General features: G+C 29.6%; 1 protein-coding gene across 1 annotated transcript in view; it reads left to right on the plus strand.

Moving 5' to 3' along the window:
* LOC142331334 (uncharacterized) overlaps positions 1-22,321 on the plus strand; it is a 182,917-nt gene that overhangs the window by 118,342 nt on the left and 42,254 nt on the right. The window contains exon 2 of the mRNA XM_075377163.1: positions 4,818-4,877. Coding sequence (XP_075233278.1) covers positions 4,818-4,877 — 60 coding nt within the window. The remainder of the gene's footprint in view (positions 1-4,817; positions 4,878-22,321) is intronic.

Below are 22,321 nucleotides of genomic sequence, written 5' to 3' on the forward strand. Positions count from 1 at the left end.
GGTGAGTTATTTAAAATTTTCTTATTTACATTTTTTAAAGAATTAGAACTTGCTTTGCTTAGTCTAGTACTTTTTTCTGCTATACTGAAAACTATTATTTTTATAAATGTTAACCCTATTTGCCTTAAAATTGTTAATATTTTTTGTTTAATTTTAGTTATAAAATAATTTTTTGAGATCGGCAATGTATCATATAAAGTAGCTTTATTCTTTTTCAGCCCTACACTCTTAGATTATTCTTAAGGTATAAATTAATAACCCCTTCTAATTATTTTTCTGATATTTTTCTTAACTGTCCTACTAGGATTGGTTTCGCTTAAAGCCTTATAAGCTAATATCCGGGCTTATTTAATATTAATACTTCATAGGATAATCCGCGAGACTATTCATTCTTTAATCGATACAACTCTATACCTTAATAATTCTAATTATTATTTTCAATTTTTCAGATATTTATTAACTATATAAATAAAAATGTGTTCGTTTGTTCGAAATCTTAAATCTCCAAAAGTTCTTCACCGATTGCTTTGAAATTTTGACACAACATTGCATTTGAATACGCGCGTTTTTATATACTTACTATTATATATCTAAGATGACACACCTGTGACAGGTAAAAACATGCTTTTTTTGAAAAACAGTACTATCTGTTAGATGTAATAGCAACAAATGCTATACTAAATAATTTACGATTAAATTTCAGTGTTTCCGATATGTGTGTTTGGTATAAACTATAAAACTACTGGACCGATTTACGCACGGAGTAAAAGGTAGAAAGAGAAAATCGGAAAAGGGAAAAATCGAAAAAGGAAAGGGAATAAAGAGTAAACATGAAAATGGGAAAAAGGAAAGGGAAAGAGTAAAAGGGAAAGATTAAATTTTCCGTAATGTTCATTTTGTTAATGTTTTATCAAATTTTCAATTGTGTTCATTTAATCTATATATATGTATACTCAAATATAGCAATAGTGAAGCATTGCCAGATTTTCTAGTTTAAAAATCTACTTTCTACTTAAATTTATCAGTTTCTGTTTGTAGTCTATTATTATTATAAAAAATATCTAATTATTTTTGGGGAGACTACTTGCGTTGGAAATTCTCCTTATATATCTTACAATTCCTAAAAGTTAATAATTTTATTTTCAAACATTTAAAGTTAAAAATTATAGAACATTATCGATCTATCGAATTTTGATTTAAAAATTGGTCGACTCATTATTTCGATTATTAATTTTATCAATTTACTACTATTCCTTCGTAACTTAAGTAATCGTTTTTTTCCCCGTTTTCTATATATTCCTTTCTCTTCTCTTTTTAATAACTGTGTTTCATCCGGATCTGTGGTACTATTATATTTTAGCTGTTTCATTTCCCCAAAATTCACTTTTATATTTCCAAAACGAAGAAGCAGATACGGGAAGCCTTTGCATATATCATACCGGTAATTATTTTCTTCTGTAACAAATTTTTTATTGCTTTTTCTTCACTTTTATTTTTACAGCACCTGTAAAGGATTCTCAGGTTTTTTCTTTACGTCCATCGATCAAATTCAAACATTTGTTATTTCTGTTTTGTTTTTTTTTCAAGGTATAATTACTCTCTTACCTTAAAAACCTATCTGTAAAGTTAATTATAATACGAAAAATAACATTTGAAGATAATCTATGAGAGTTTATTTTGGGTTTTACATACTATCATGATAGCGATCGTAAGGATAACTATTCGAATGAATAATACTTATATTACTACATTTATAAAATCGTTGTAGATTCTTCTCTAGATTAATTTTAATACGGACGATAAAATTCATCCAGTAATTTTTTTTGTGTATTAAAAAAAGAATATTTTTATTTAGTTTTCACCTTTAAAAATAATTAGCCAAATTTATTTGTGAATTGTAAACGTAATAATTTAAGAAAAAATTTACATACTCTTTTGTTAATTGTTTTACTTAAATTTATGCAAAATACATGAATGATTATTAAAAAAAAAAAAAAGTTAATTTATATTTAATACTATTTTAGCTTGTGTTTTTTTCTTTATTTATATTTTTGTGAGTGTGAAATAATTATTTCCTTGTTCCATTAAAATAAAAAATAATAAATTGTTTTGCAAAAGTAACACTAACTTGAAAATGTTCCTAATAGGCATACGACTTAAAAATGGAAATCATTTAATTGATAAACTGCGATAGTACATATGTAATTAAGTATAATTAATAATAATTAGATGTAATAAAATGTATGTATAATGTAGTTAATTATAACGATACTAGTACGTAATAAGATGTAATTAAATTTTATGGTAGTAATTGTTATACGGTTTAATTTTACTCCGGATGATTTTGCTAGGGATGTGTATATACTCGTAGTCTCTTCGTAAAATGCCCACGGGTTACTTTTCTGCATAAACTCGACACGAGTTACGTACCACACAAGTTGTAAAATAGACAAACTAACAATATTTATATCTGAAACTTTTAACATAAATAATGCTACCGACTTTACAGTTTCATTATTAAAATAATATATCGATGCTTTTATATTTATTAACATCAACATTTTATGTTTAATTTGAAAGAAATAGTTTTTTTTTTTAAAGAATATTTACTTTTCAGTCGTTATTTTTATACGAATATGTAAATAAATAGCTTTCTTTGTACTTTTTTATTACACCGTCATATTATTATTTGTTATTCATTTCATCATTGTTACTATTGCTGGTATGAAACGAAAAACTAATTAGAAATTAAAACATCTAGGTGATATTAATAATCGATTCTGTTAATTATCAGCATAATGTTAAATTATTTTCAAAAAGAGTTTGCAACAAGGTCACGAAACTTCTCTGTCATATGTTACACGATGTTTAACATCATCCCGTCGATTAAAGGGTAATTATTCCATTCCTTCATTCCTATATCCGATTTTAATAAAAATTTAATTTCATTAATGTCACATACATTTTAATCATTGCAATAAATTTCGTGATTACATGTTCACCCATTCCAGAAAATATTCAGAAAAATAAACACGAACGGTACTCTCTACCGTACAGGCGCGCGCGCCCACAACACATACACATACAGAGAGTGTTCTTAAAATATGGTAACAATTAAAAGACGTTTTAACTGTTGAAATTTATAAAATGCTCCTGTATCAAAAGATTTTACTGTTGTACAAGACCACTGCATTACAAACATTACAGAAGGCATTGAAAAAAGAAACAATTCTAATGTAAAAAAAAAAATCATCGGGTAACCTACGGTAGCTTAATAATTCAAATTTAAACCATTAAACATTTTTTCACACCTAGTTTCAAAAGTGATCTACAGTACCTCTTAAATAATTTTTTTATTATTAAACACACAAAAATGAATTATAACAAATGCTTCTAATTCCAGAAAACGGTCTATTTTTAAAAAAATACAACATAATTGTTATGTAAGCCACCTTTGAAACTAGAGATGAAAAATATTAAATGCAACCGTTTTGGCTAAACCGTCTTCAGCCAGATATTTTTTGGGTCAAAACTTTGGTTTTTCGATGTCCTTTAAAATGACCTGTCTAGACCGTACCCTTTCCATTTATGATTTTTTGTAGCCCATTCGTGAAGGCTTTGGGGTGTAATAGTCTCATAATAAAATTTAGATCGTTTTAAAAACTTGGAGAATTTTTTTTAGTGTTTCGTTGTTGAGCATTTTTGAAACAAAGTGTGAAAAAAAAAACGGCCGCGATTTTGGTTAAAATTTTCATAACCCGATGTTTTTACCGACAAAATTTTATTTTTCAACGCCCTTTATAAAGATGTCACATACATATCCACTTCATTTAAAATCTTTGAGTTGCACTCCAATACGACTCCTTGCTTGCTTGTGGTCCCATATCGCAGCCAAACACCCTTGCTTGTGGTCTTACATCGCAAAGTAGGTCGTTTCGAATCAGAAGCATTTGCTAATTTTAATTTTTTCTTTTTTTCTGTTTCACTATTGAAATTATATTTAATAGCTCTCTCTCTCTCTCTCTCGCACACGTGCTCGCGCGCGCGCACACACATATACAGAAAAGTTTATAGTTCGATTTTTTTTTACATTATTGCAAGTTATAGCATTGTTTTTGGAAGATGTTAATTGTATCACAAATTTTTTTTTTGGTTGAAAAATTTTTGTGCTTTTTATCGTTACATGATACCCGTACCACAAATTTTGCTAATGTTTTATCTACGTTAATTTTTTTTATGAAATTTCAGTTATCATTTAAAATTATAGTTTTATCTAAAAATACTGTAAGCGTTCTTGTTTTTGCAGTTAGTTTAATATTTTGCCGAAAATATTACAGATATGTAATAAGGTATAAAACTAACAAGAAAACCGAAAACATTCACCGTTTCATAACATCAAATTATTGAGATTAGCCATTATGTATCTCATAATTTATTATTTTACTTTATTAATTTTTTAATTTGTACGTTGCAAGCTGTTCAACTAGTAATAGGAAGCAACATCCTTCCACAGCCCAGTAAAATGAAAATTATACGTATGACGTGTCAAAGAAATATATTCTAGTACAGGCTCAAGCCGACCATTCCTGAAAGTGTAGTTAATTGAATTCCAACCACCGGTATTCGGTATCTACTATACAAATCCGTATAAAATCAACTAACTTTTTCTAGGATTTGAACTTCAGAACCTTTGACATCGAAAATAACCTATTAAAAAAAATTATTTGTGTTTAATAATTACCGCTTAACAGCCCGACGGTTTAAATAATTAATTGTGTTATGTTTTTGTTACTTATTCATAAATATTTTTGTTTCAGTTTTCACCACCCGGTTTCGGACATAAAGAACGTTGCTCGAGGGGATCTCAGTGCGGAATTGTGAGTAAAATCATTTTTATTTAATAATAATAATTTATTCGTTTACTATGCTGATCCACTTTATTATGCAGTTAAATGACGATGATGCTATCATCTTTATTTTTTTTCCTATAATAAATTAAAAATATTGCGGTATGTGAGTAATATAATTTGTTTTTTTTTCTTCATTACCGAAAATGAAATGTAATTAATCATACATTTTCTTTATTGTTTTTTTTGCAAAGTATGTACTTTTTGAAAAAAAAAACAAAATTTAAAAAAAATAAAATTTTATTATTAGCTAATATAGAAAATGTTAAATAAAATTAATAACTTGTACAATAATTTCCTTTCCTTCATCTTCATCAGATTATCTTAACGTTTCAACGGTTGGAATAATAAAAACTTGTTTTTCTGCGAAATTGAAATACAAATAGCTAAACATAGACTTTTACGTTTTGTTATATATATTTTTACCCTTTATTTTATTTTTTTGTATTTATTTATAACAAAAATACATTAACAAATATAAATAAGACAATAGATTACACTATCATACGCGTGGACGTCTAATTGACAATTACACAGATTATCTACATGTAGATTTCAACGTATAGATACGTCGAAATCCAAAGGCTCAAGCTTTGCTGTAGTTATACGAGGACTGGAAATTTTATTCAAACTTCCACATGATGTTTCTATCTTCAACAGCGAAGGTTTTTCCATTCTGCAAGCATTAAATCACATCGACGAAGCTGATGATAGAAAAAGTAATAATCTTCAAAGATCCCCATAATGCAATAACAGTAATAAAAAATAAATTATAACAACGACAACAAACGACGTAATCAAAAAATATAAAAAATAAACGAAATGTACAACCTAATTGAAGACAAAAGACCTTGCAGATATCAGACAGCTGGCTACCGTCCCGCTTAGGCATTATACCGAATGAAGAAGTAGACGTTGGTTAAACATGCTGCTGAATCTTACAAACACTGTGAAATCGAACGTTGCTCAAAAAATATTTAAAAAAAAATTAATAGCTGGAACGAAAAGTGGCAAAAAATGAAACCTCAAAAACTTGATAAAATACGAAGAAAGTCCTGCATGTTCATTTCCCAGTAAACTAGTCATCATACCTCGATTGAGAATAGGACACGCTAACTTCAACTATATACGTTTCATATTACCAAAAAAGGAGCGAAACATATGTGAATATTGCCAGGTTTATATATCGGTAAAGCATATTATTACAAACTGTCTGCACTAGCAAACGGAAAGAATGAAACAAAAGATCTGGAAAAGTGCTTAAATAATATGAGAAAACTCGTAATTGTCTGAAGGACTTGAGTTTTCAGCATCATATATAAGTTTGAATTGTAAATAACAAATTTTAATGAGATAAAAACAAAACCTCAGCAAAAATCTTCTAAAATATTAACTACAGCAAAAATCTTCTAAATAATATAAACGACAAAATGTTTAATGTAATTAAATACATAATACGCTTTTAAAAAATGAATCTTTACATTTTGTAAAAACAACTAGCAGAAACTAGGTTTGTACGCCAGCGGCTTACATCAGTAGTCGAGTTAAAAAATATTTATATATTTTTTTTTTAAACAAACAACAAGAAAAAAAGAAAAATCATCCAAAAATGATTTTTCTCTCGTAATACATATTACTTAAATAAAATGTACTAGGTAAACAGATTTTAAATAAAAATCTTCCTTAACCCTTTTCTCGATAATCTTAATATTTCATTTTGTTAACCGAAAAATAAAATAATTATTAGAAATTACATTTATTAATTTCCCACTAGAGTATTTGTTTTACAGCACTTTATAAAAATGTTCGGATTTAAAAAAAATAATACTTGTAGTCGGATAAGTCGTAAAATTACTGTGATTAGACTAAAATCTATTTTCATTTTTAAATAAGTAATAAATTATGCTTGCGAAGAAACAACTATTATACTAGGAAATAAACACGGTTTATGAAAGGCCGCTATTAAAAGGTTTTCTTGAATAAAGAATAATTTATGCGTACCAGATGCAATATAGCTCCTCAGATAGTCAAGTTCGGAGCAGAAATAAAGCGTAAAATATATTTGTTTCATAATCCCAGAATCTTTAATTTTGCTGTTTTTTAAAATTGAATATTTTAATTCTGCGTATAGATAAACGATATACGCATACTCGTTTTTCACTTCAGTCTACTATCCAGAATAACTCCCCAATATTTAATATCGTTAACTCTTTCTGTAGAACCTAACCGATTATTAAATGAAAAGAAGGCATCGTAGGTTTGCGAGAGAATTTTAATATTATGAACTATTTGGTTTTCCTTTTGAACCGGTGTGAATGATGTATTTCGTTTACTTTTTTAATAGTATAATGTTAGTAGGTGTCGGTATAACCACGCTTCCACTTTCCCGATCGCTGATTTGGCCGATTGATATACACGTTTTCAAAAGTTATTTGAAAATATTAATGTAGTGTTGTCGGCAAATGGTAGAATTTTATAGGTACCTATGTTTAATTTAAGTAAATTATTTACATATGAAATAAATATTATTGAAAATTATAAAGCGCCTTGTGAAACGCCATACCGGAATCGGAATGTGGACCAGTTGTAACAGCTGTTCTGTTTATACGGGTTCCAGTGCGATACCCGAACATTTAAGTTTTCCATTTTTTTATTTTTTTTTTTTTGGGGGGGGAACAATTATATTTTGAGAAACCTTATCTTTTGCTAAATCAAAGAAAACTGCCTACAGTTTTTTGTTTCCATTAAAGCGATGCGAAGTGCTTTCTAGAAGTTTTAACATTTCAACACCGATTAGGATCTCAAATTTGATTATTGCTAAAAAAAAATACCTTTCGAAGAAAGGTAGATTTCACCAGTGCAAGTAGAGGATAAAATGATTTCCACCTTAAAGTTAAGAAAAAGTTAAAATTTACTCAATACGACCGACAATGGTTGTATGTGAACAAAGTTTCACATGTTTAGCATACGGTAAGCCCCATCTTAAAATTCCAGCAGCATTTTGGTCATCCCTTGCTGTAAGGGTTGGTCGCATCAAAAATTGTTACAGACAAAAATTTTAGGTAATGTTTAGAGGACTAATGACCACTTTAAACCGATTCGATATTGTGCCTATTAAGGGAGGTATAATTTTTTGTGTCTTCAAACCCCCATTTTTTCCAACTCTTGTGCCAATGGTTGGTGATATCAAAACAACTTTACTTAGATAACGTTTAGATCCTTATCCAAAGAATACTAAGAACGAATTTGATATTTTACTTAATAAGAAAGTTACAGCGATATATTTTTTTTTCGAAAAAGCTCCCCTATTTTCACTCTTGTGGCCCGATTTTGGCCGTTAACGAACTGGACCGATATTTTGAGACGAGTTATTTTTAAGGAACAATTTGAAAGTGATTGGTGCAAAATTACGGCAGTTATTGTGTTCACAAGAAAGTGAAATATATATATATATATATATATATATATATATATAAACTTTTGAGCTGACAGTGGTTTTGGGGTCTGGGGGATATGAAACGCGAAGATAATTCGAAATTTTCCGGAAGTCGAATCATGGTACCCATTACAATAGGTAGCTTTCTTATGAAATCTACCTAAAACTAGCTAATCTATTCTTAATTTTTTTTTTAATTTTAGAATATTTAGAAGAATTACAGAACTAATATTTACTTATTGTCAGGGATCCCTGGATTTAAAAATTGTATAATATTTGTTTTAAATCATATTTTAATGCAACTATTTTTGAGATACATGATAAACACAAAAGTTAGAAAAGATGATGTGTTACGGGTAATATTTTTTATATATCTATTTATCCTTCCAAACTAGAAGAGGAATTAGAGCGATAGTAATTTTATCAATTTCACAATTGTATTGAGTTTAACAGTAAAAATTCTTTGGTAAAATGGTTCGGCTCGCAACAAGGCGTATATAAAGATCGTCTCGCTAAGAAATGGAAAGAATTTCAGAGTACGTTCTGCTAATGAAAGTAATGAAAAAATTCATATAATTATGGGCATAGAAACGCTTCGTTTTCTAGATATAGCTTGGGGAAAAAATGTTCCCTGTTTCTGCTTTAAGGGTAAAATGAAATTCTTGGAACTTAAGCTAAGGAAAATATTTTAATACTTAGACGTGGTTTTTGACCTAAAGAATGGAACAAGACAGGTTCTCGAACGATATCTGTAGTAATATTTGAGAAAGTTATTTTAAAATACAGAACAGCGGTGTCGCAAAATACAATCTTTTAATCTGAAATAATTAGAAAAAAAAATCTTGCTACAAAATGTGTACAGAATCTAATTCTGAGAAAATCTGTGTAAGTGATGTTAACTGAACGCGAAGAAGAATAAGTAATTTGATTTTTGTTAAAAAAAAAACCAGATGTTGCAGAAAAAGTTTATAATTTTAAACAAAAAGTTTTCACAAGTTAAAACTAAAATAGCGTTTTCGGACCCGCGCTTACTTGTTAAATAAATGTTCCGAAAAAATTTTCCGTTTCGTCATGAAACACTCTGTATACTTCTAGAAATTAAAATTAAAATTATTTTTTTTAAAAAAAAGAAAAAAAAAGTCGCCCAAAAATTTTTTTAACGTTAATTTTACCCTTAAAAAAGCCGATTAAAGGAAATGGTTTTTGTTAAGTTATGGTAGACAATTTTTTTTTTACTCGTCGCGGTAATAACGCTTTTTAAAAATAATAAAGTAATAAATTTTGTACGTAAGTTTTTTTTATACGTGTAATATATAAAATATAATTGATCGATATCCATTACAGAATGTTTATTAACTTTTTTTTACGTAAAGAAAAATACCGAACGAAAAATTATTAATTGAGCTTTAAAAAATAAAACTATTAAGAAAAAAAAACTTATAGCGATAAATCTTTATTATTTCACTTAAATTATCCATTTGTTGTAAAAAAAAATTAATGAAATAATAATAAATAAATACATTTCATAAATATTCATTAAAAATTTGTATTGAAATCTAAAAATAATAGCAACGGTAATTATAATACATGAATAGGTCTATATTGCTAGCTACATAATTTTAATGGCCATTCGCGGCGGAGTTTTTAAACTAAGCGAAGTTAGTTAAGGTTTGTAAAGCTAGCGTAATTTAAAATTCAGCTGTTCTTCTTTGTCGTATTTTCTTTTTATTCGTTTTCATGTTGTTTTTCAGTTAACCTGCCTTTTTTGGAATAAAAATGATCTTCAAATCAAAGCGATTTAATAATAAATACTTACGTTAAACATTTAAGTTACGTCAAGATTTAGTAACATTTTTAAAAAGACATGATACTGGCATATTTATTGTTACATCTGCATCGTTTGACGTGTTACAATTAAATTTAAACCTATAACTAATTCTCGTTCTTTATTTTCTTTCTTTTTTAGCTTTCTTTTAAAAACGTTTCTTTTACTATTGACAGGTTGTTATTATTATTTTTTTAAATAATGTTGGTTGTCTAATCTTATACTTATTCTTTATTTAACTAACTATACGGTTTTTTTTTGTATTTTTTTATTATTTTTTTAATTACATCCAATCTACTTTTATTATTATTTGAATAGTCCAGGATAATATTTTTATATAAATATATTTTATCTGAACACAACAGTAATTATTAAGAGTATTAGTAAATTATTATCCTCGTTATTATTGTTAGTAATACGGTTAAAAAAGAAAAGAAAAAATTAACCGACAATTTGAAGGTCGTGGGTTCGATACTGGACCACCATCGTTCTATCTGAAAACTGGTTCTCTTTCCGATGATTGCCCCGTTCTTTAGATAAATGCCATGCAGGCTGACATAAATAAACTTCAGTCAACAGTCTTCTCCTTCATAAAAGCATCGTTTGCGCTATAAAACCTATATCGTGATCGCCTTTATTCACATCTAATAAAATTTACTCGAATTATCGATTCTTCAAATTAGTTCAAAATTTATTAAGTCAAAATGTTGGACAAAGTATAAAAAAGCCCTTTTATTTCTGATTATTTATCTCTTTTTTTTATTCGTTTATTTCCTAATGCAACGTTTATTAAATTTCTTTGACGTAACTCCTACATGAGTAATTTATTTAAGCTATTGATATTATAAAGACCCAAATTCCTTTTTTTATTTATTTCTTTTGAGTTGTGTGCATTTTGATTTTATTACGATGGTCTATAATATAAAAATGATTTTCTCCATTCGTTATTTAAAAACTGAAAAGAATAAAATTAAAATAAAAAACGAGCGTATAAATTCACTTTCAGTAGAAGCATCTTCAACATCACGTACAAAAACGTTTTTACAATTTATGAAAAAGTTCATAAATAATTTTTGTTAGATCTATTTAATAAAACTTAATTTTATAAACTTTCTTATGAAGTAATAAGTTTACTAATTATTTTTCAGATCAGAAGTAATTTATAAAGAATTATTTGTACCGAATTTATATTTAAATATTAAGTTAATTTGTTTTAATTTTTTTTCACAATTAATATATTTACAATAGGCTTCTTAAGTGGAACCATAAGTAAATCCTTAGGTAATAAGCACATGAAACGTGGTTCTTAAACAACTCCCATAATAAGTCGATCCATAAAAAAAAGCTATCGGTAAGAAATGTTCTTAAAGTTCATTAATAAAAGGATAAATCCGCCTTCACTTCACAGTCCATAAAAACAAGCAATAAACAAATAAATAGTCAATAAAAACAAATAAATAATCAAGCGTTAGCGAGTCGATCGATATATAATAATGTAGAAATTGGCATTAACTAATTGAAAAAATAAAAAAAATTAAACGAAAATATCATCTCTAGTTTTGATAATAGTAATTCCAACTTTAATTCAGTAGCTCGTAAGTTTAGTACATGGAGTCGCTTCAACCTTCGGACATCCCGGCTGTTATCTGGCAGATGGATCGCTAAATGGTTGACGTGATTTTCTAGACGTTTTTGATATTTAACAGTGTTCCGTTTCACAATCTCACACACCGTCGGAAGCTCCAGATATTCGTGAAACTCTTCGTTCCGTGAGAATCGTGCCACCTCTTCAATTGTTTGCTTTACCTTCTTTTGGAAGCGTTATATGACATCTACTTTAACGTTAAATTATATTAGTGCTATGTAAAATATTAAGTTGATGACTAATTTAATCGTTTAAACTTAAATCGATGTGCTTCGAAGTAGTATTGTTTCTCTTTAATTTTTTCCTTACTCGGCCATTCGCTTCCGACCACAAATTATTTATTTGGAAACGTAAAAGGATATATTATTTTCTTTCAAAATGTAAGAAAGAGGTAACGAAAACATGCCGTAAAGGGGAAATAAATTATGTGTTTAAGATAGAAGAGAGAAATGAAGTTTTGTTACTCGGTAGCCTGAAGGATTTATATACAGCTCGGTTTTCATTCTTTTCGGACATCGTTCGACAAATATCGGTCTTAAAAGCTTAGAATGTCACTAACAGAAACGATATTTTTCCCCCTCTTACACAATCCCCGCTTCTTACACAATCAGACTCCTACGGTTTTACTCAGATTTTCTTCTTATTACTTTATTGTACGTACTTCCTTTCTCTTTCTCTCTTATCGTTCTATTTTATCATTATCGTCCTATTTTCATCTCAGAAATCGTTTTAATCCGTTTCTTTAGACCGGTCGTAATAATCCCTGAATAAAATATACTCTTTTGATTTTTATATTTATATACTAAATTTTTCAGTATATTTTTTTTAATATACTGAATATTATACTTTAATATACTTTTAGCTGATCGCGTAAAGTTAATCGTATGTTGAATATCGAGTGTTAACTGAAGTACCTTAATTTAATAAAAGTGAACCTCATTTACCGGTGTTTTTTTTTATATTATAAAAGGTCAGAACCTACTACAAAAATTCCGCCATAGAGTCGCATAACTTTCCCATCAAAACAAAGAAATTTTTTTTAGTTTTAAAATATCAAGCGAAACGATAACTGATGAAAAAAATTGAATTTATAGGAGTTTATAGTTCATTCAGTGGGAGTTTCTCCCACTGAATCAAATCTGAAAATATGAAATTGCCCGAATACATAACTAAAGTGACAAACTAATAAAGTAGAATCACGTAATTAGTACAAAAATATGATTTTTTGAGTCCGGAAACGACAAAATGAAAAAAGAGGATTTTTTTACCCAATTCTTTTATGAGAATTTGATTAAAATCGTACCCAACATAAAGGATTTTAACTACCTAAGAGAATTTCATAATAAAAATTCCCTCGGTCACATCATCAAAATTAAATGGCAGTAATGTCCCGTGTACAGAAACATCGTGCTAAATTACGTTGAAATCAGTTCATCCGGTCTGGGGATATTAAGCCCAAAACAGGGCAACATATATCCTTCCGGAATTATTCAGTACTGAGGTTGTGTTTTTTTTTTTTTTATACAGGAAAATTATACAGATTGGATAAGTGAAAATTACGAATTCGGTTTATGAACAGTCCCGTTGACAGTCATGGTTAATCTTTTATCAGATAATTACCTAAAATACGTATATTATGTAAATATGTTTCTGAATTGTATAATTGTACGTATATGACTGCAGAGAATAATATATTTTAGACGATCATTCAATACTTTTGTAGCTGTGGAGATAAAACTGTTGGTAAGAGGGTTATGATACTTTTAATTTCTGTGATTTTTTTACTTTTGATCAGCTGTTTGAGTAAAATTGTTTTGTTTATAACCACAAAATATTATTTTGTGTGTCCTCTGGCAGTTTGCAAATTAGTTGAACAGCGTGCAGTGATCTATTTTTTGTTATCCGAAGTTGAAAAACCGGTTAACATTTACTCTTTTACGACCGAAACATAGTTGTATGAACCGCCGAAATTTTTACAAACGGGTAGAAAAATTTAAAGAAAATTTAAGTGAGTGACGAGCACCGTTCTTGATATCCGATTGAAGTTTCAATCGGATAAAAAACTCCCAGCGCTTGAAACTTGCATCCTATCCAAGAAGGCGGATTGCAATTAAGATTATAGCTGAAAGATTACAAGTGTGTGACGGTACAGTTCATAATATATTTACCGATAAGTTCAAGTAATGTTAAACAAGCGCAAGATGGATTCCAAGACAGTTGAAAGATCACCATAAGAAAACTAGACTTCGCATGTGTGCACAGAGTTTAAACAACAATATCAAATGAAAGGTGATGATTTTTTGCACAGACTCTGACCTGTTATGAGACTTGAATTTGCTATTATGAACCGAAAATTCCGAACCTGGTAGGAAAAATCATGATGACAAAGTTTTTAGATACTAAAGGCTCAATTTTATTATTATTTTCTTTTATAACTTCTTATTATACTTCATCTGGGAAAACAACCGTTCAGGGAACTATGCACAAGCAAGTAATACGGTTGAGGTCGGCTCCATTTTAACTTTTGTAACAGGCCTGGCAGCCAGTTCTTGTCTAAGACCTGATTGACATCCAAGAAACAATTAGTATTTCTTCTCCTCAAGGCACTTGCTGATAACCTTAACAAGTCTATGAATCTGCTTAATAGTACTACATCGAAATCAGAGCTGATGATTAGGAATAATATTACAGTGCTCAGGAATAGGCCACAGTCTTCGAAAGTAAACATGAGTAAAAAAAAATTAACAGAAAGGAGGATGATAAAGAGTTAAATATTATGAATCGTAAACACAGTATATAGCGGAATTAATAGAATTTTATTATTTAGATAATACAATTAAAAATATGTAGTTAAAAAGATATTAAAAGAAAAAGTGACAAAAGGTTGAAATTTTATGTATGATAAGATTTCTACAGATATCAAACATAGATTTTTGAATCGGAAAGAACTTCATAATTTTTTGGTTGTTGTATTTCAGCGCTTTACGACGGAAAATGCTTAATAATGAATTAAATAAAACAAAAAATAGTCGATTTTGAGATGAAAATTAGGTTAGGTACAAAATAAAGAAATTTTATTAAGAATTTTTGAAGGAAAGTTGTAACCAGTATACATTATTAATGAATTAATTCTAAAAGGTTGTTGTATTTCAGCGCTTTACGACGGAAAATGCTCAATAATGAATTAAATAAAACAAAAAATAGTCGATTTTGAGATGAAAATTAGGTTAGGTACAAAATAGAGAAATTTTATTAAGAATTTTTGAAGGAAAATTGTAACCTGTATACATGATTAATGAATTAATTCTAAAAGAGAGAGTAAAACAAAAAAAAAAAAAAGAAAAGAAAAAGAACATTGTAATAATAGTTAATTGAGAATGTACTGAATGTGTTTAGGATAAATTGAAGAACAATGGAAAGGTATAGAATCGTATAAAACTAGTCATAAAGAAAAACCCCTGAACTAGTAAAAAAAAAAAAAATAAATATATTTTTAAAAAGTCAGAAAATTAGGTTTGGGATATAGATCTCAACATCAAGAATGGTCGTATTCAATATTATCAGGAGTCCCAAATAAACCTTTAACGATAAGAAACTTGATGAAGTAAAACCATTTAAATATTTCGGGGTAAATATGAACTGTAAAAATAAAATGAGTTATTCGGTCAGAGATACAGATAATTCAACAAGGAAATTTTTTCACATAGTTTTCCGAAATGAGATTCTTTAAAAATGTTGCGTATAATCATTAAAAATTTATTGGAATCTCTCGACCGTCCCTTTGTAACATGTGTTTTTTTTACCTTCTGGTTCACAGTTAAGTTATTGCTTCAGAGGATGATATGAATGATTTGCAGCGTGTGTGAAAATGCCATACCTGACTGGGATTCGAACCCGGGACCTCTAGGTGAAAGGTCGAGACGCTACCGCTCGCGCCACGGAGGTCTCCAACATGTTGTAGTGATGATAATAAATGGAAAACTCAATATTTTTGAAAAAAGAAAACACTTCGTGGAATTTATGAGCCAGTATCAGCGCAGAATTTATGAATGCGAAGAAATGATGAGTTAGTAATTCTCATATGTAAAGAAAATATTAATAAATTTATTTCAAAGAATAATCACAGTAATTGAATATAAAGATCAAAAAATAAATCGACTTGGGTGTGTGGGGGAAATGGATAAGACAAAATTGCTAAAAAGAATATTGAAAAAGAAAGCCTGCATAACAAGAGGAAGAAGAAAATACTAAATTGAGGTGATCGGATGAGGTGACAGTAGATTTGGAGAAGGTGTGTCAACGGCTGAAGAGGATCGGTTGATGGAGCATTATCTGGAGGAGAATTATAACGGAAGCCAGTGGCTGTATCGCCAAAGAAGAGGGTTCAGTTATTGCGATTTCCAGAACGTTTCAGTGTTATCGATTTGTGCAGAACAAGTTTTTGTTATTCTGTTTTCAGAGGGGTTGAGACTTTACTGTGAAAATACTTTAATAAACGCATTTTATAAAGCGAAATATATATATTCTTTTCGAAACAAATTTTAACTTAATATCGCATACATTCAATAAATTATTATATAATATTACTCTGCTTTTCACATTATTTATCCACAATTAATTTAACACTTCATTGTTTTTCGAAAATTATTTATAATTACATTTTTTTTTATTAATTTTTTTTCGGGTTTCTTAATATATTTTCTTTTATGGATTTCATTTTGCGTTGAGATAAATGTGAACCCACATCATCTTACCGGTGAAAGATAAATTTACCCAAAAAGATAAAAGAATTCATTTTTCTTGGTTGCGAATTGATAGTACGTAAAACGAAAAACATAAGCAGACTATTAGTTTCTTTACGTAATGTTGTGCGCAAACGTTTGTGAAGCTTAACGCTTGAATAATTTACCTTATTAACCGAAAATTATTTTTAAAAATGTGTCCATTTCTTCTAAATTTTTTTAATCAATTCTATCTTTGGTTTTATTAATGTTACTTAAAATAATTCTTCCGGGAAATCTTGACTTAAAGAAAACTTATTATCTGACTTGAACACCTTTATAAAAAAATAAAGTGTTTTATATTAATTTTGTTATTACCGTTTGATTTTTTTCTGTGAGAGGAGAGTCACAGATGAACGATATAATTTTAACTGGAATAAAAGGGAAAATTTAATTATAAGTTTGTATAATCTTTCACTTAATTTCAATAATTGTAATTTGAATTAATATTTGTTCATTTTTTGTTTTTTTTTGTTTTTATAGTAGACACATATATAAAGAAACAGCCGGGGTAAATTTTATTGAAATAAATTTATAGATAGTAATCGCTCAAAAATCGTTTACAAAAATTTAAATATCTAAACCTAATTGAAACAGAACTACTGTTAAAAAGTCATCTATCACCAGTAGACCCAGGGAGATTAGGAAAAATAATAAAGAATAGTGGTAAAATCTTAAAACAAAAAAATAATTAGTATGTATGTATATATATATATATATATATATTAGTATTTATATATATATATATATATTTACATCATTGTTTTATCCTCCACCCCAGAGCTGGATTCTCAATTAAGAATTCCCTCCAGGTAGCCAGGACCCGGTCTTTTCATTATATGCCATGCCTCTAATGAGGGAATCCCAAGGGATCCCCCCACCTTGACTCCGGTCTTCACGACACGCCTCAGATGGGGAACCCCAAAAGGATCCCCCACCGGGACTACGGTCTTACTTTGCCTTCCCATGTTGAAGACACGAGGGAGTCCCCGTCCAATCAACGAGAGTGGGACACATAAGCGACCCACCCCTTTTGGACGGAGCTGTCCTAACCTTAGGCCCTCCACAAGCAAAGGCGACGGAACTCATATTTTGTTGCTGGCCCTGCAGCCCCGATCCCCAAGTGAATGCCCGCGAGTGTTGCACAGCAAACATTTAGCCTCCGTTTGGCAGTCCTTCCGGAGGTGCTCCTCAGCTCCACAATTAAAGCAACGCCCCCTTTTGTCTGGGCCGCTGCAGGACCTTGCCCGGTGTAGTATGCCCCAACATCGATAGCATAGTTCCTCGGTGGACCTCCTCGATACCTATCCTACACGAAGTCGGCCAACCTTTAGCAATTCCTCGGCCAGCAGTGGCGGGACCGTCACAGTGGGGAAACTTTAGTTTCACCATACGACAGCCTCAGGGAGAGGACATCAATAGTGACCGAATTCCCAGTAGTCTTCCTCATGTCACATAACAATTCCTCCTCCGAGGTAAGGAAGTTGACGTCCTTTATTAGCAAATGGACCCGTCGAACGCCACTACCAGCCATGATAGTGGTACCTTTCATCTTGTCCAGTATTTGTTGTCTCAACTTGACAGCTAAGTTAGCAGTATCCTGAACTCTTACGTGGAGGTCCTCTCCCTGATCCCTATGTATCGACAGAATGTTGGCCTCTCCCGGCGATACGGTATCTTTCACTGTCCGGAGAAGATCCGCATCTGGATGGGGGGACGACCGTCTCCCCACCAATATATTTTATTGATTTTATATTTACCTAACAATAGTTACAAAAGACTACAAAATTTGACAAATATTCCGATATGTATTTGTGTTTATATAACAGAAATAACTATCGATCAAAATATATACAGTATTCTCCGTGGCAGTTCCTTTCCTTTTGGCTTTCCTATTTTTGTATGGTTCGTGAATATTTCTTTAAAATTATTTTGTTAATTATTTCGCAATTTTTACACTATTACGTAAACTATAAATATACATATTTAGATTTGAATTTTATTAGTTTTAACATTGATTTTTTGCTTCTTTTCTATAGTTTTTAAAATGATTTTTATTTACGAATTAATCGACCTGTATAGAAAATATTTATATACCGTAAACTTTTTAATAATTTTGTATTAAATCTAGCTAAACTTTTTGTACGGGTGTATAGGTAGAAGGAGTAATTTATTAATAAATCTCCCTCTTTTTCTGTTTATCCTCCAGAATTACCTAACTGTATTACTTCAGAGGATAAATGAGGATGATATATATGAATGTAAATGAAGTATAGTCTTTTACTGTCTAAGATGGACCATTCCTTAGATGTGTGGTTAATTGAAACCCAACCACCAAAGAACACCGGTACATACGACTGATTATTCAAATTCGAATGAAAGTAATTGCCTTCACTAGGATTTAAACCTTAGAACTCTCGACTTCGAAATTAGCTGTTTTGCGATGATGAGTTAACCATTAGACCAGCCCGGTGGGCTTTATTAAATCTATGACAATCAAATTTTACGCTAAATTCAGGAAATTATTTCTATTTTTCTTGATTACATTAGAATAAGAGGAAACCTTTTTTTATATATATTTTTAATACCTATTAGTTTGCTATTATTTTACTATCTATTAGCTTTGTGTAAAAGTTCACTCTTTGTTGTTTAATTTAATTATTTATAGTATTTTATTAAAAGACGATTTTTTAATATTGTTGCTTTAAAAGTTTAATTATAATAGTTTTCCAACTTTTTAGATATTGAATAACACAAATTTTTAAACGTATTTTTTCCAAATTTCCATCCCCTTTTCAATTTCAATAAAAGTTCACAATTTTCAGATAGGAATTTCCCCAGGTCTACAAATCGATGGGGGTCCAATATAGCCTTAAATATTAATGATCTTAGTTTTTCGTAATAGTTTGTTCAGTTCATTTTGCTTTTCTTTCGTTGCATGTTACTTCTAACTGACATACACAATATTGGTGTATATTTGGTTTATTCAAATTGTGATAGCGAAAGAGAATTGATGAGGTCGGGAGAGGTTGATAGAGTGAAAGAGAGTGCTGATTAAACAGATTCACACACATACCCACCCACATACGTAGCATACGAGTAGATAGTCATGGTTTAACTAATTCATAATAAATATTCACAAATATGTATACACTTAAAAGAACCCAACTAAAATTTCATATATATTGTATAAATTATTTGTAAAAAAAAAAGTTGGTTTGCTTTGATAATACTATTATTATTACTTTACCGCAAAAAAAAATATTTTTTATTTTTATTTTAGTAAATAATTGACTGTATACACGTTAACCACCTACATAGATATTCTACGAAATTGGTCATTTGTCAGCGAAATTTACAAGTATTGTTATTATTACTATTATTATTTCTATTACTATCTTTTTATTTATTTTTTTAATATAAGTATGATGAGAAATTTCTAAATTGCTGTAATTTCAACCGTGTGGTAAGAAAAAAATTGCTACCTCAACTTTAAATAACTCTTAGAAAGTAATTTGTCATTCTTCGTCGTAACTTTTGTACACCACCTCTTTTAAACCTGTTACGGCCAATAATGTTAGCGACAAATTACATCTTATGAGCGAATCAACTGTTTCTGGAAAAAAATGTATACGTAAGCAAACTTTATTAAATATGGATGAATGTATGAAACAGTCGTAAGTGGAATTATTTTTTGAGCATTATTTGTAAGATGTTAATAATAATAAAATGTTAATAAATATAAATTATTTTATAGTGATTCAATAAATTATATATGTGGTAATAGAAAAGGAAATTTTGCTAGTTTTTTCTTGTTTTTTATAATATATATTTTATAGCCTTTGATGTGTAATTTAATTTGTAATAATGCTTCTCATTTTGGTGATTATTCATTCACTGTATTTCGTTCATTTTCTAGCATTTTTATTGAAAACATGTTTTTCCTTTTGTTTTATTTTAAAACAGTACACTTTTTCTATAATTTCTGCTTAAAATACAGTCCATTGTAGCAAAGTTTGTTTTTTATTGGAAAGATTTTTTAAAATTATTTTTAAATAATTTAATATGACAATTACGATTTGTCCTACAGAGGTCGATCTTAATTTTTTCGTAACGAAGAAATTCATAGAAATGGTTTTTTTTAAATAGTAAAGCTCTATCAACACTTGAACCTACATTAGGTTTTTTTTAATATGTATAGAACGAACGAGTAGTATTGTTAATTTATTTAATTTTCATTCAACTTTAAAAAAAACATCATAGAATACGGCTAATAGAAATTCTTTTGTAGTTATTGAATGATTGTATAAAAAATTGTACAGTAGTACAATCTTTTAAATAAATTTATTTTTTTACCTTCAAAAAAGGTAAAAAATAATTTTTTTCTAGATTTACTATTATTAAAAGAATTAACGCTATAAAAGTTCACGATTTATTAAACATTTTAATAAGAACTGCAAAAAAAAGTCGAGAGGTTATCTCTAAAGGAAAGACCGTTTCATTGTAAAAACGTTGTATCATATGAAAACGTTGTAAATATTTTTTATTTCTCCTTAACTTCTTACAACATACTTTATACTACTTTTCTATATAATCGCCACTTGAATTAAGACATTTATCGTAGCAATACACCAGCTTCAATATACCCTCATCGTATTCTTCTGCCGCCAGTCCATTTAGCCAATGAACAGCATTTTTAAGTTCATCGTCACCCGCAGATTGCTTACCATTCAAACATTTTTTCAATTTCCCAAACAAATGGTAATCAGGAGCTAAGTCCGGACAGTGTGGTGGGTAATCGTAAATTTCCTATCCAAATGTTTTCAGTAAATTACATGTCGGACCCGCAACATTTGGACGTGCATTATCGTGCAGCAGGACGACGCCGTCGGTCAGCGGCCCACGTCGCCGATTTTGAATGGCGCGCCGAAACTCGATTTTTTTATTTCTCCATATGGCATGAAATCAATCAGCAGTATAAACCGATCCGAAAAGTCTGTGGCCATCAGTTTGCGTCCAAATGACTGTGGCTTGACCTTTCTTGGTCTGGTTGGTGATTGAGGCACTTTACTGCCGTTTTATCTCTGGCGTGTAATATGAAATTCATGTTTCATCACCGGTAACATTTGAATTAAGGAACTCATTACCCTTTTTTGATATAGCGCATCAAAAATTCCAAAGCCGATTCCATTCAGATTTTTTTTGTGACGTTCCGTTAAGACGTGCGGCACCCACCGTGCAGAAAAACCGTTTTGAAATCTAAATGATCACGAATAATTTGACCAATAACACCAACATCCTTGAAACATCAGGAAAAATAAGGGTCAGGTCGGAAATCGTTGAACGACGATCTTTTCCAATGTAATCATCGACGCGTTTCAACAAGTCCTCAGTGATTATCGAGGGCGACTATGTAGAAAAAAAAGGTTTAAGATTGTCCCTTTCAAATGTATATGATAACATTTTTTTTTTTTATTTGGTTGGTTTTTTATTTCAAAACGTAAGTTACTTTCCGGACAGCCCTCTTATCACAACGGGTTACACATCCCAGCTCCACATATAACTTAACACCCAGAAGCGTTTCTTACTACAATCATCCTGTGAATCTTATTTTAAATAAATCGCTTGGAAGATTTTTCTTTTATTTGCAATGGCGATTGATACATAATGAAGCCTTTTCTCGTATGCCAAATCATTGTTTTGAGTTACACAAAACCGGTATCCAGA

This window comes from Lycorma delicatula, chromosome 10 (assembly GCF_047948215.1).
Source record: "Lycorma delicatula isolate Av1 chromosome 10, ASM4794821v1, whole genome shotgun sequence".
Taxonomy (NCBI): domain Eukaryota; kingdom Metazoa; phylum Arthropoda; class Insecta; order Hemiptera; family Fulgoridae; genus Lycorma; species Lycorma delicatula.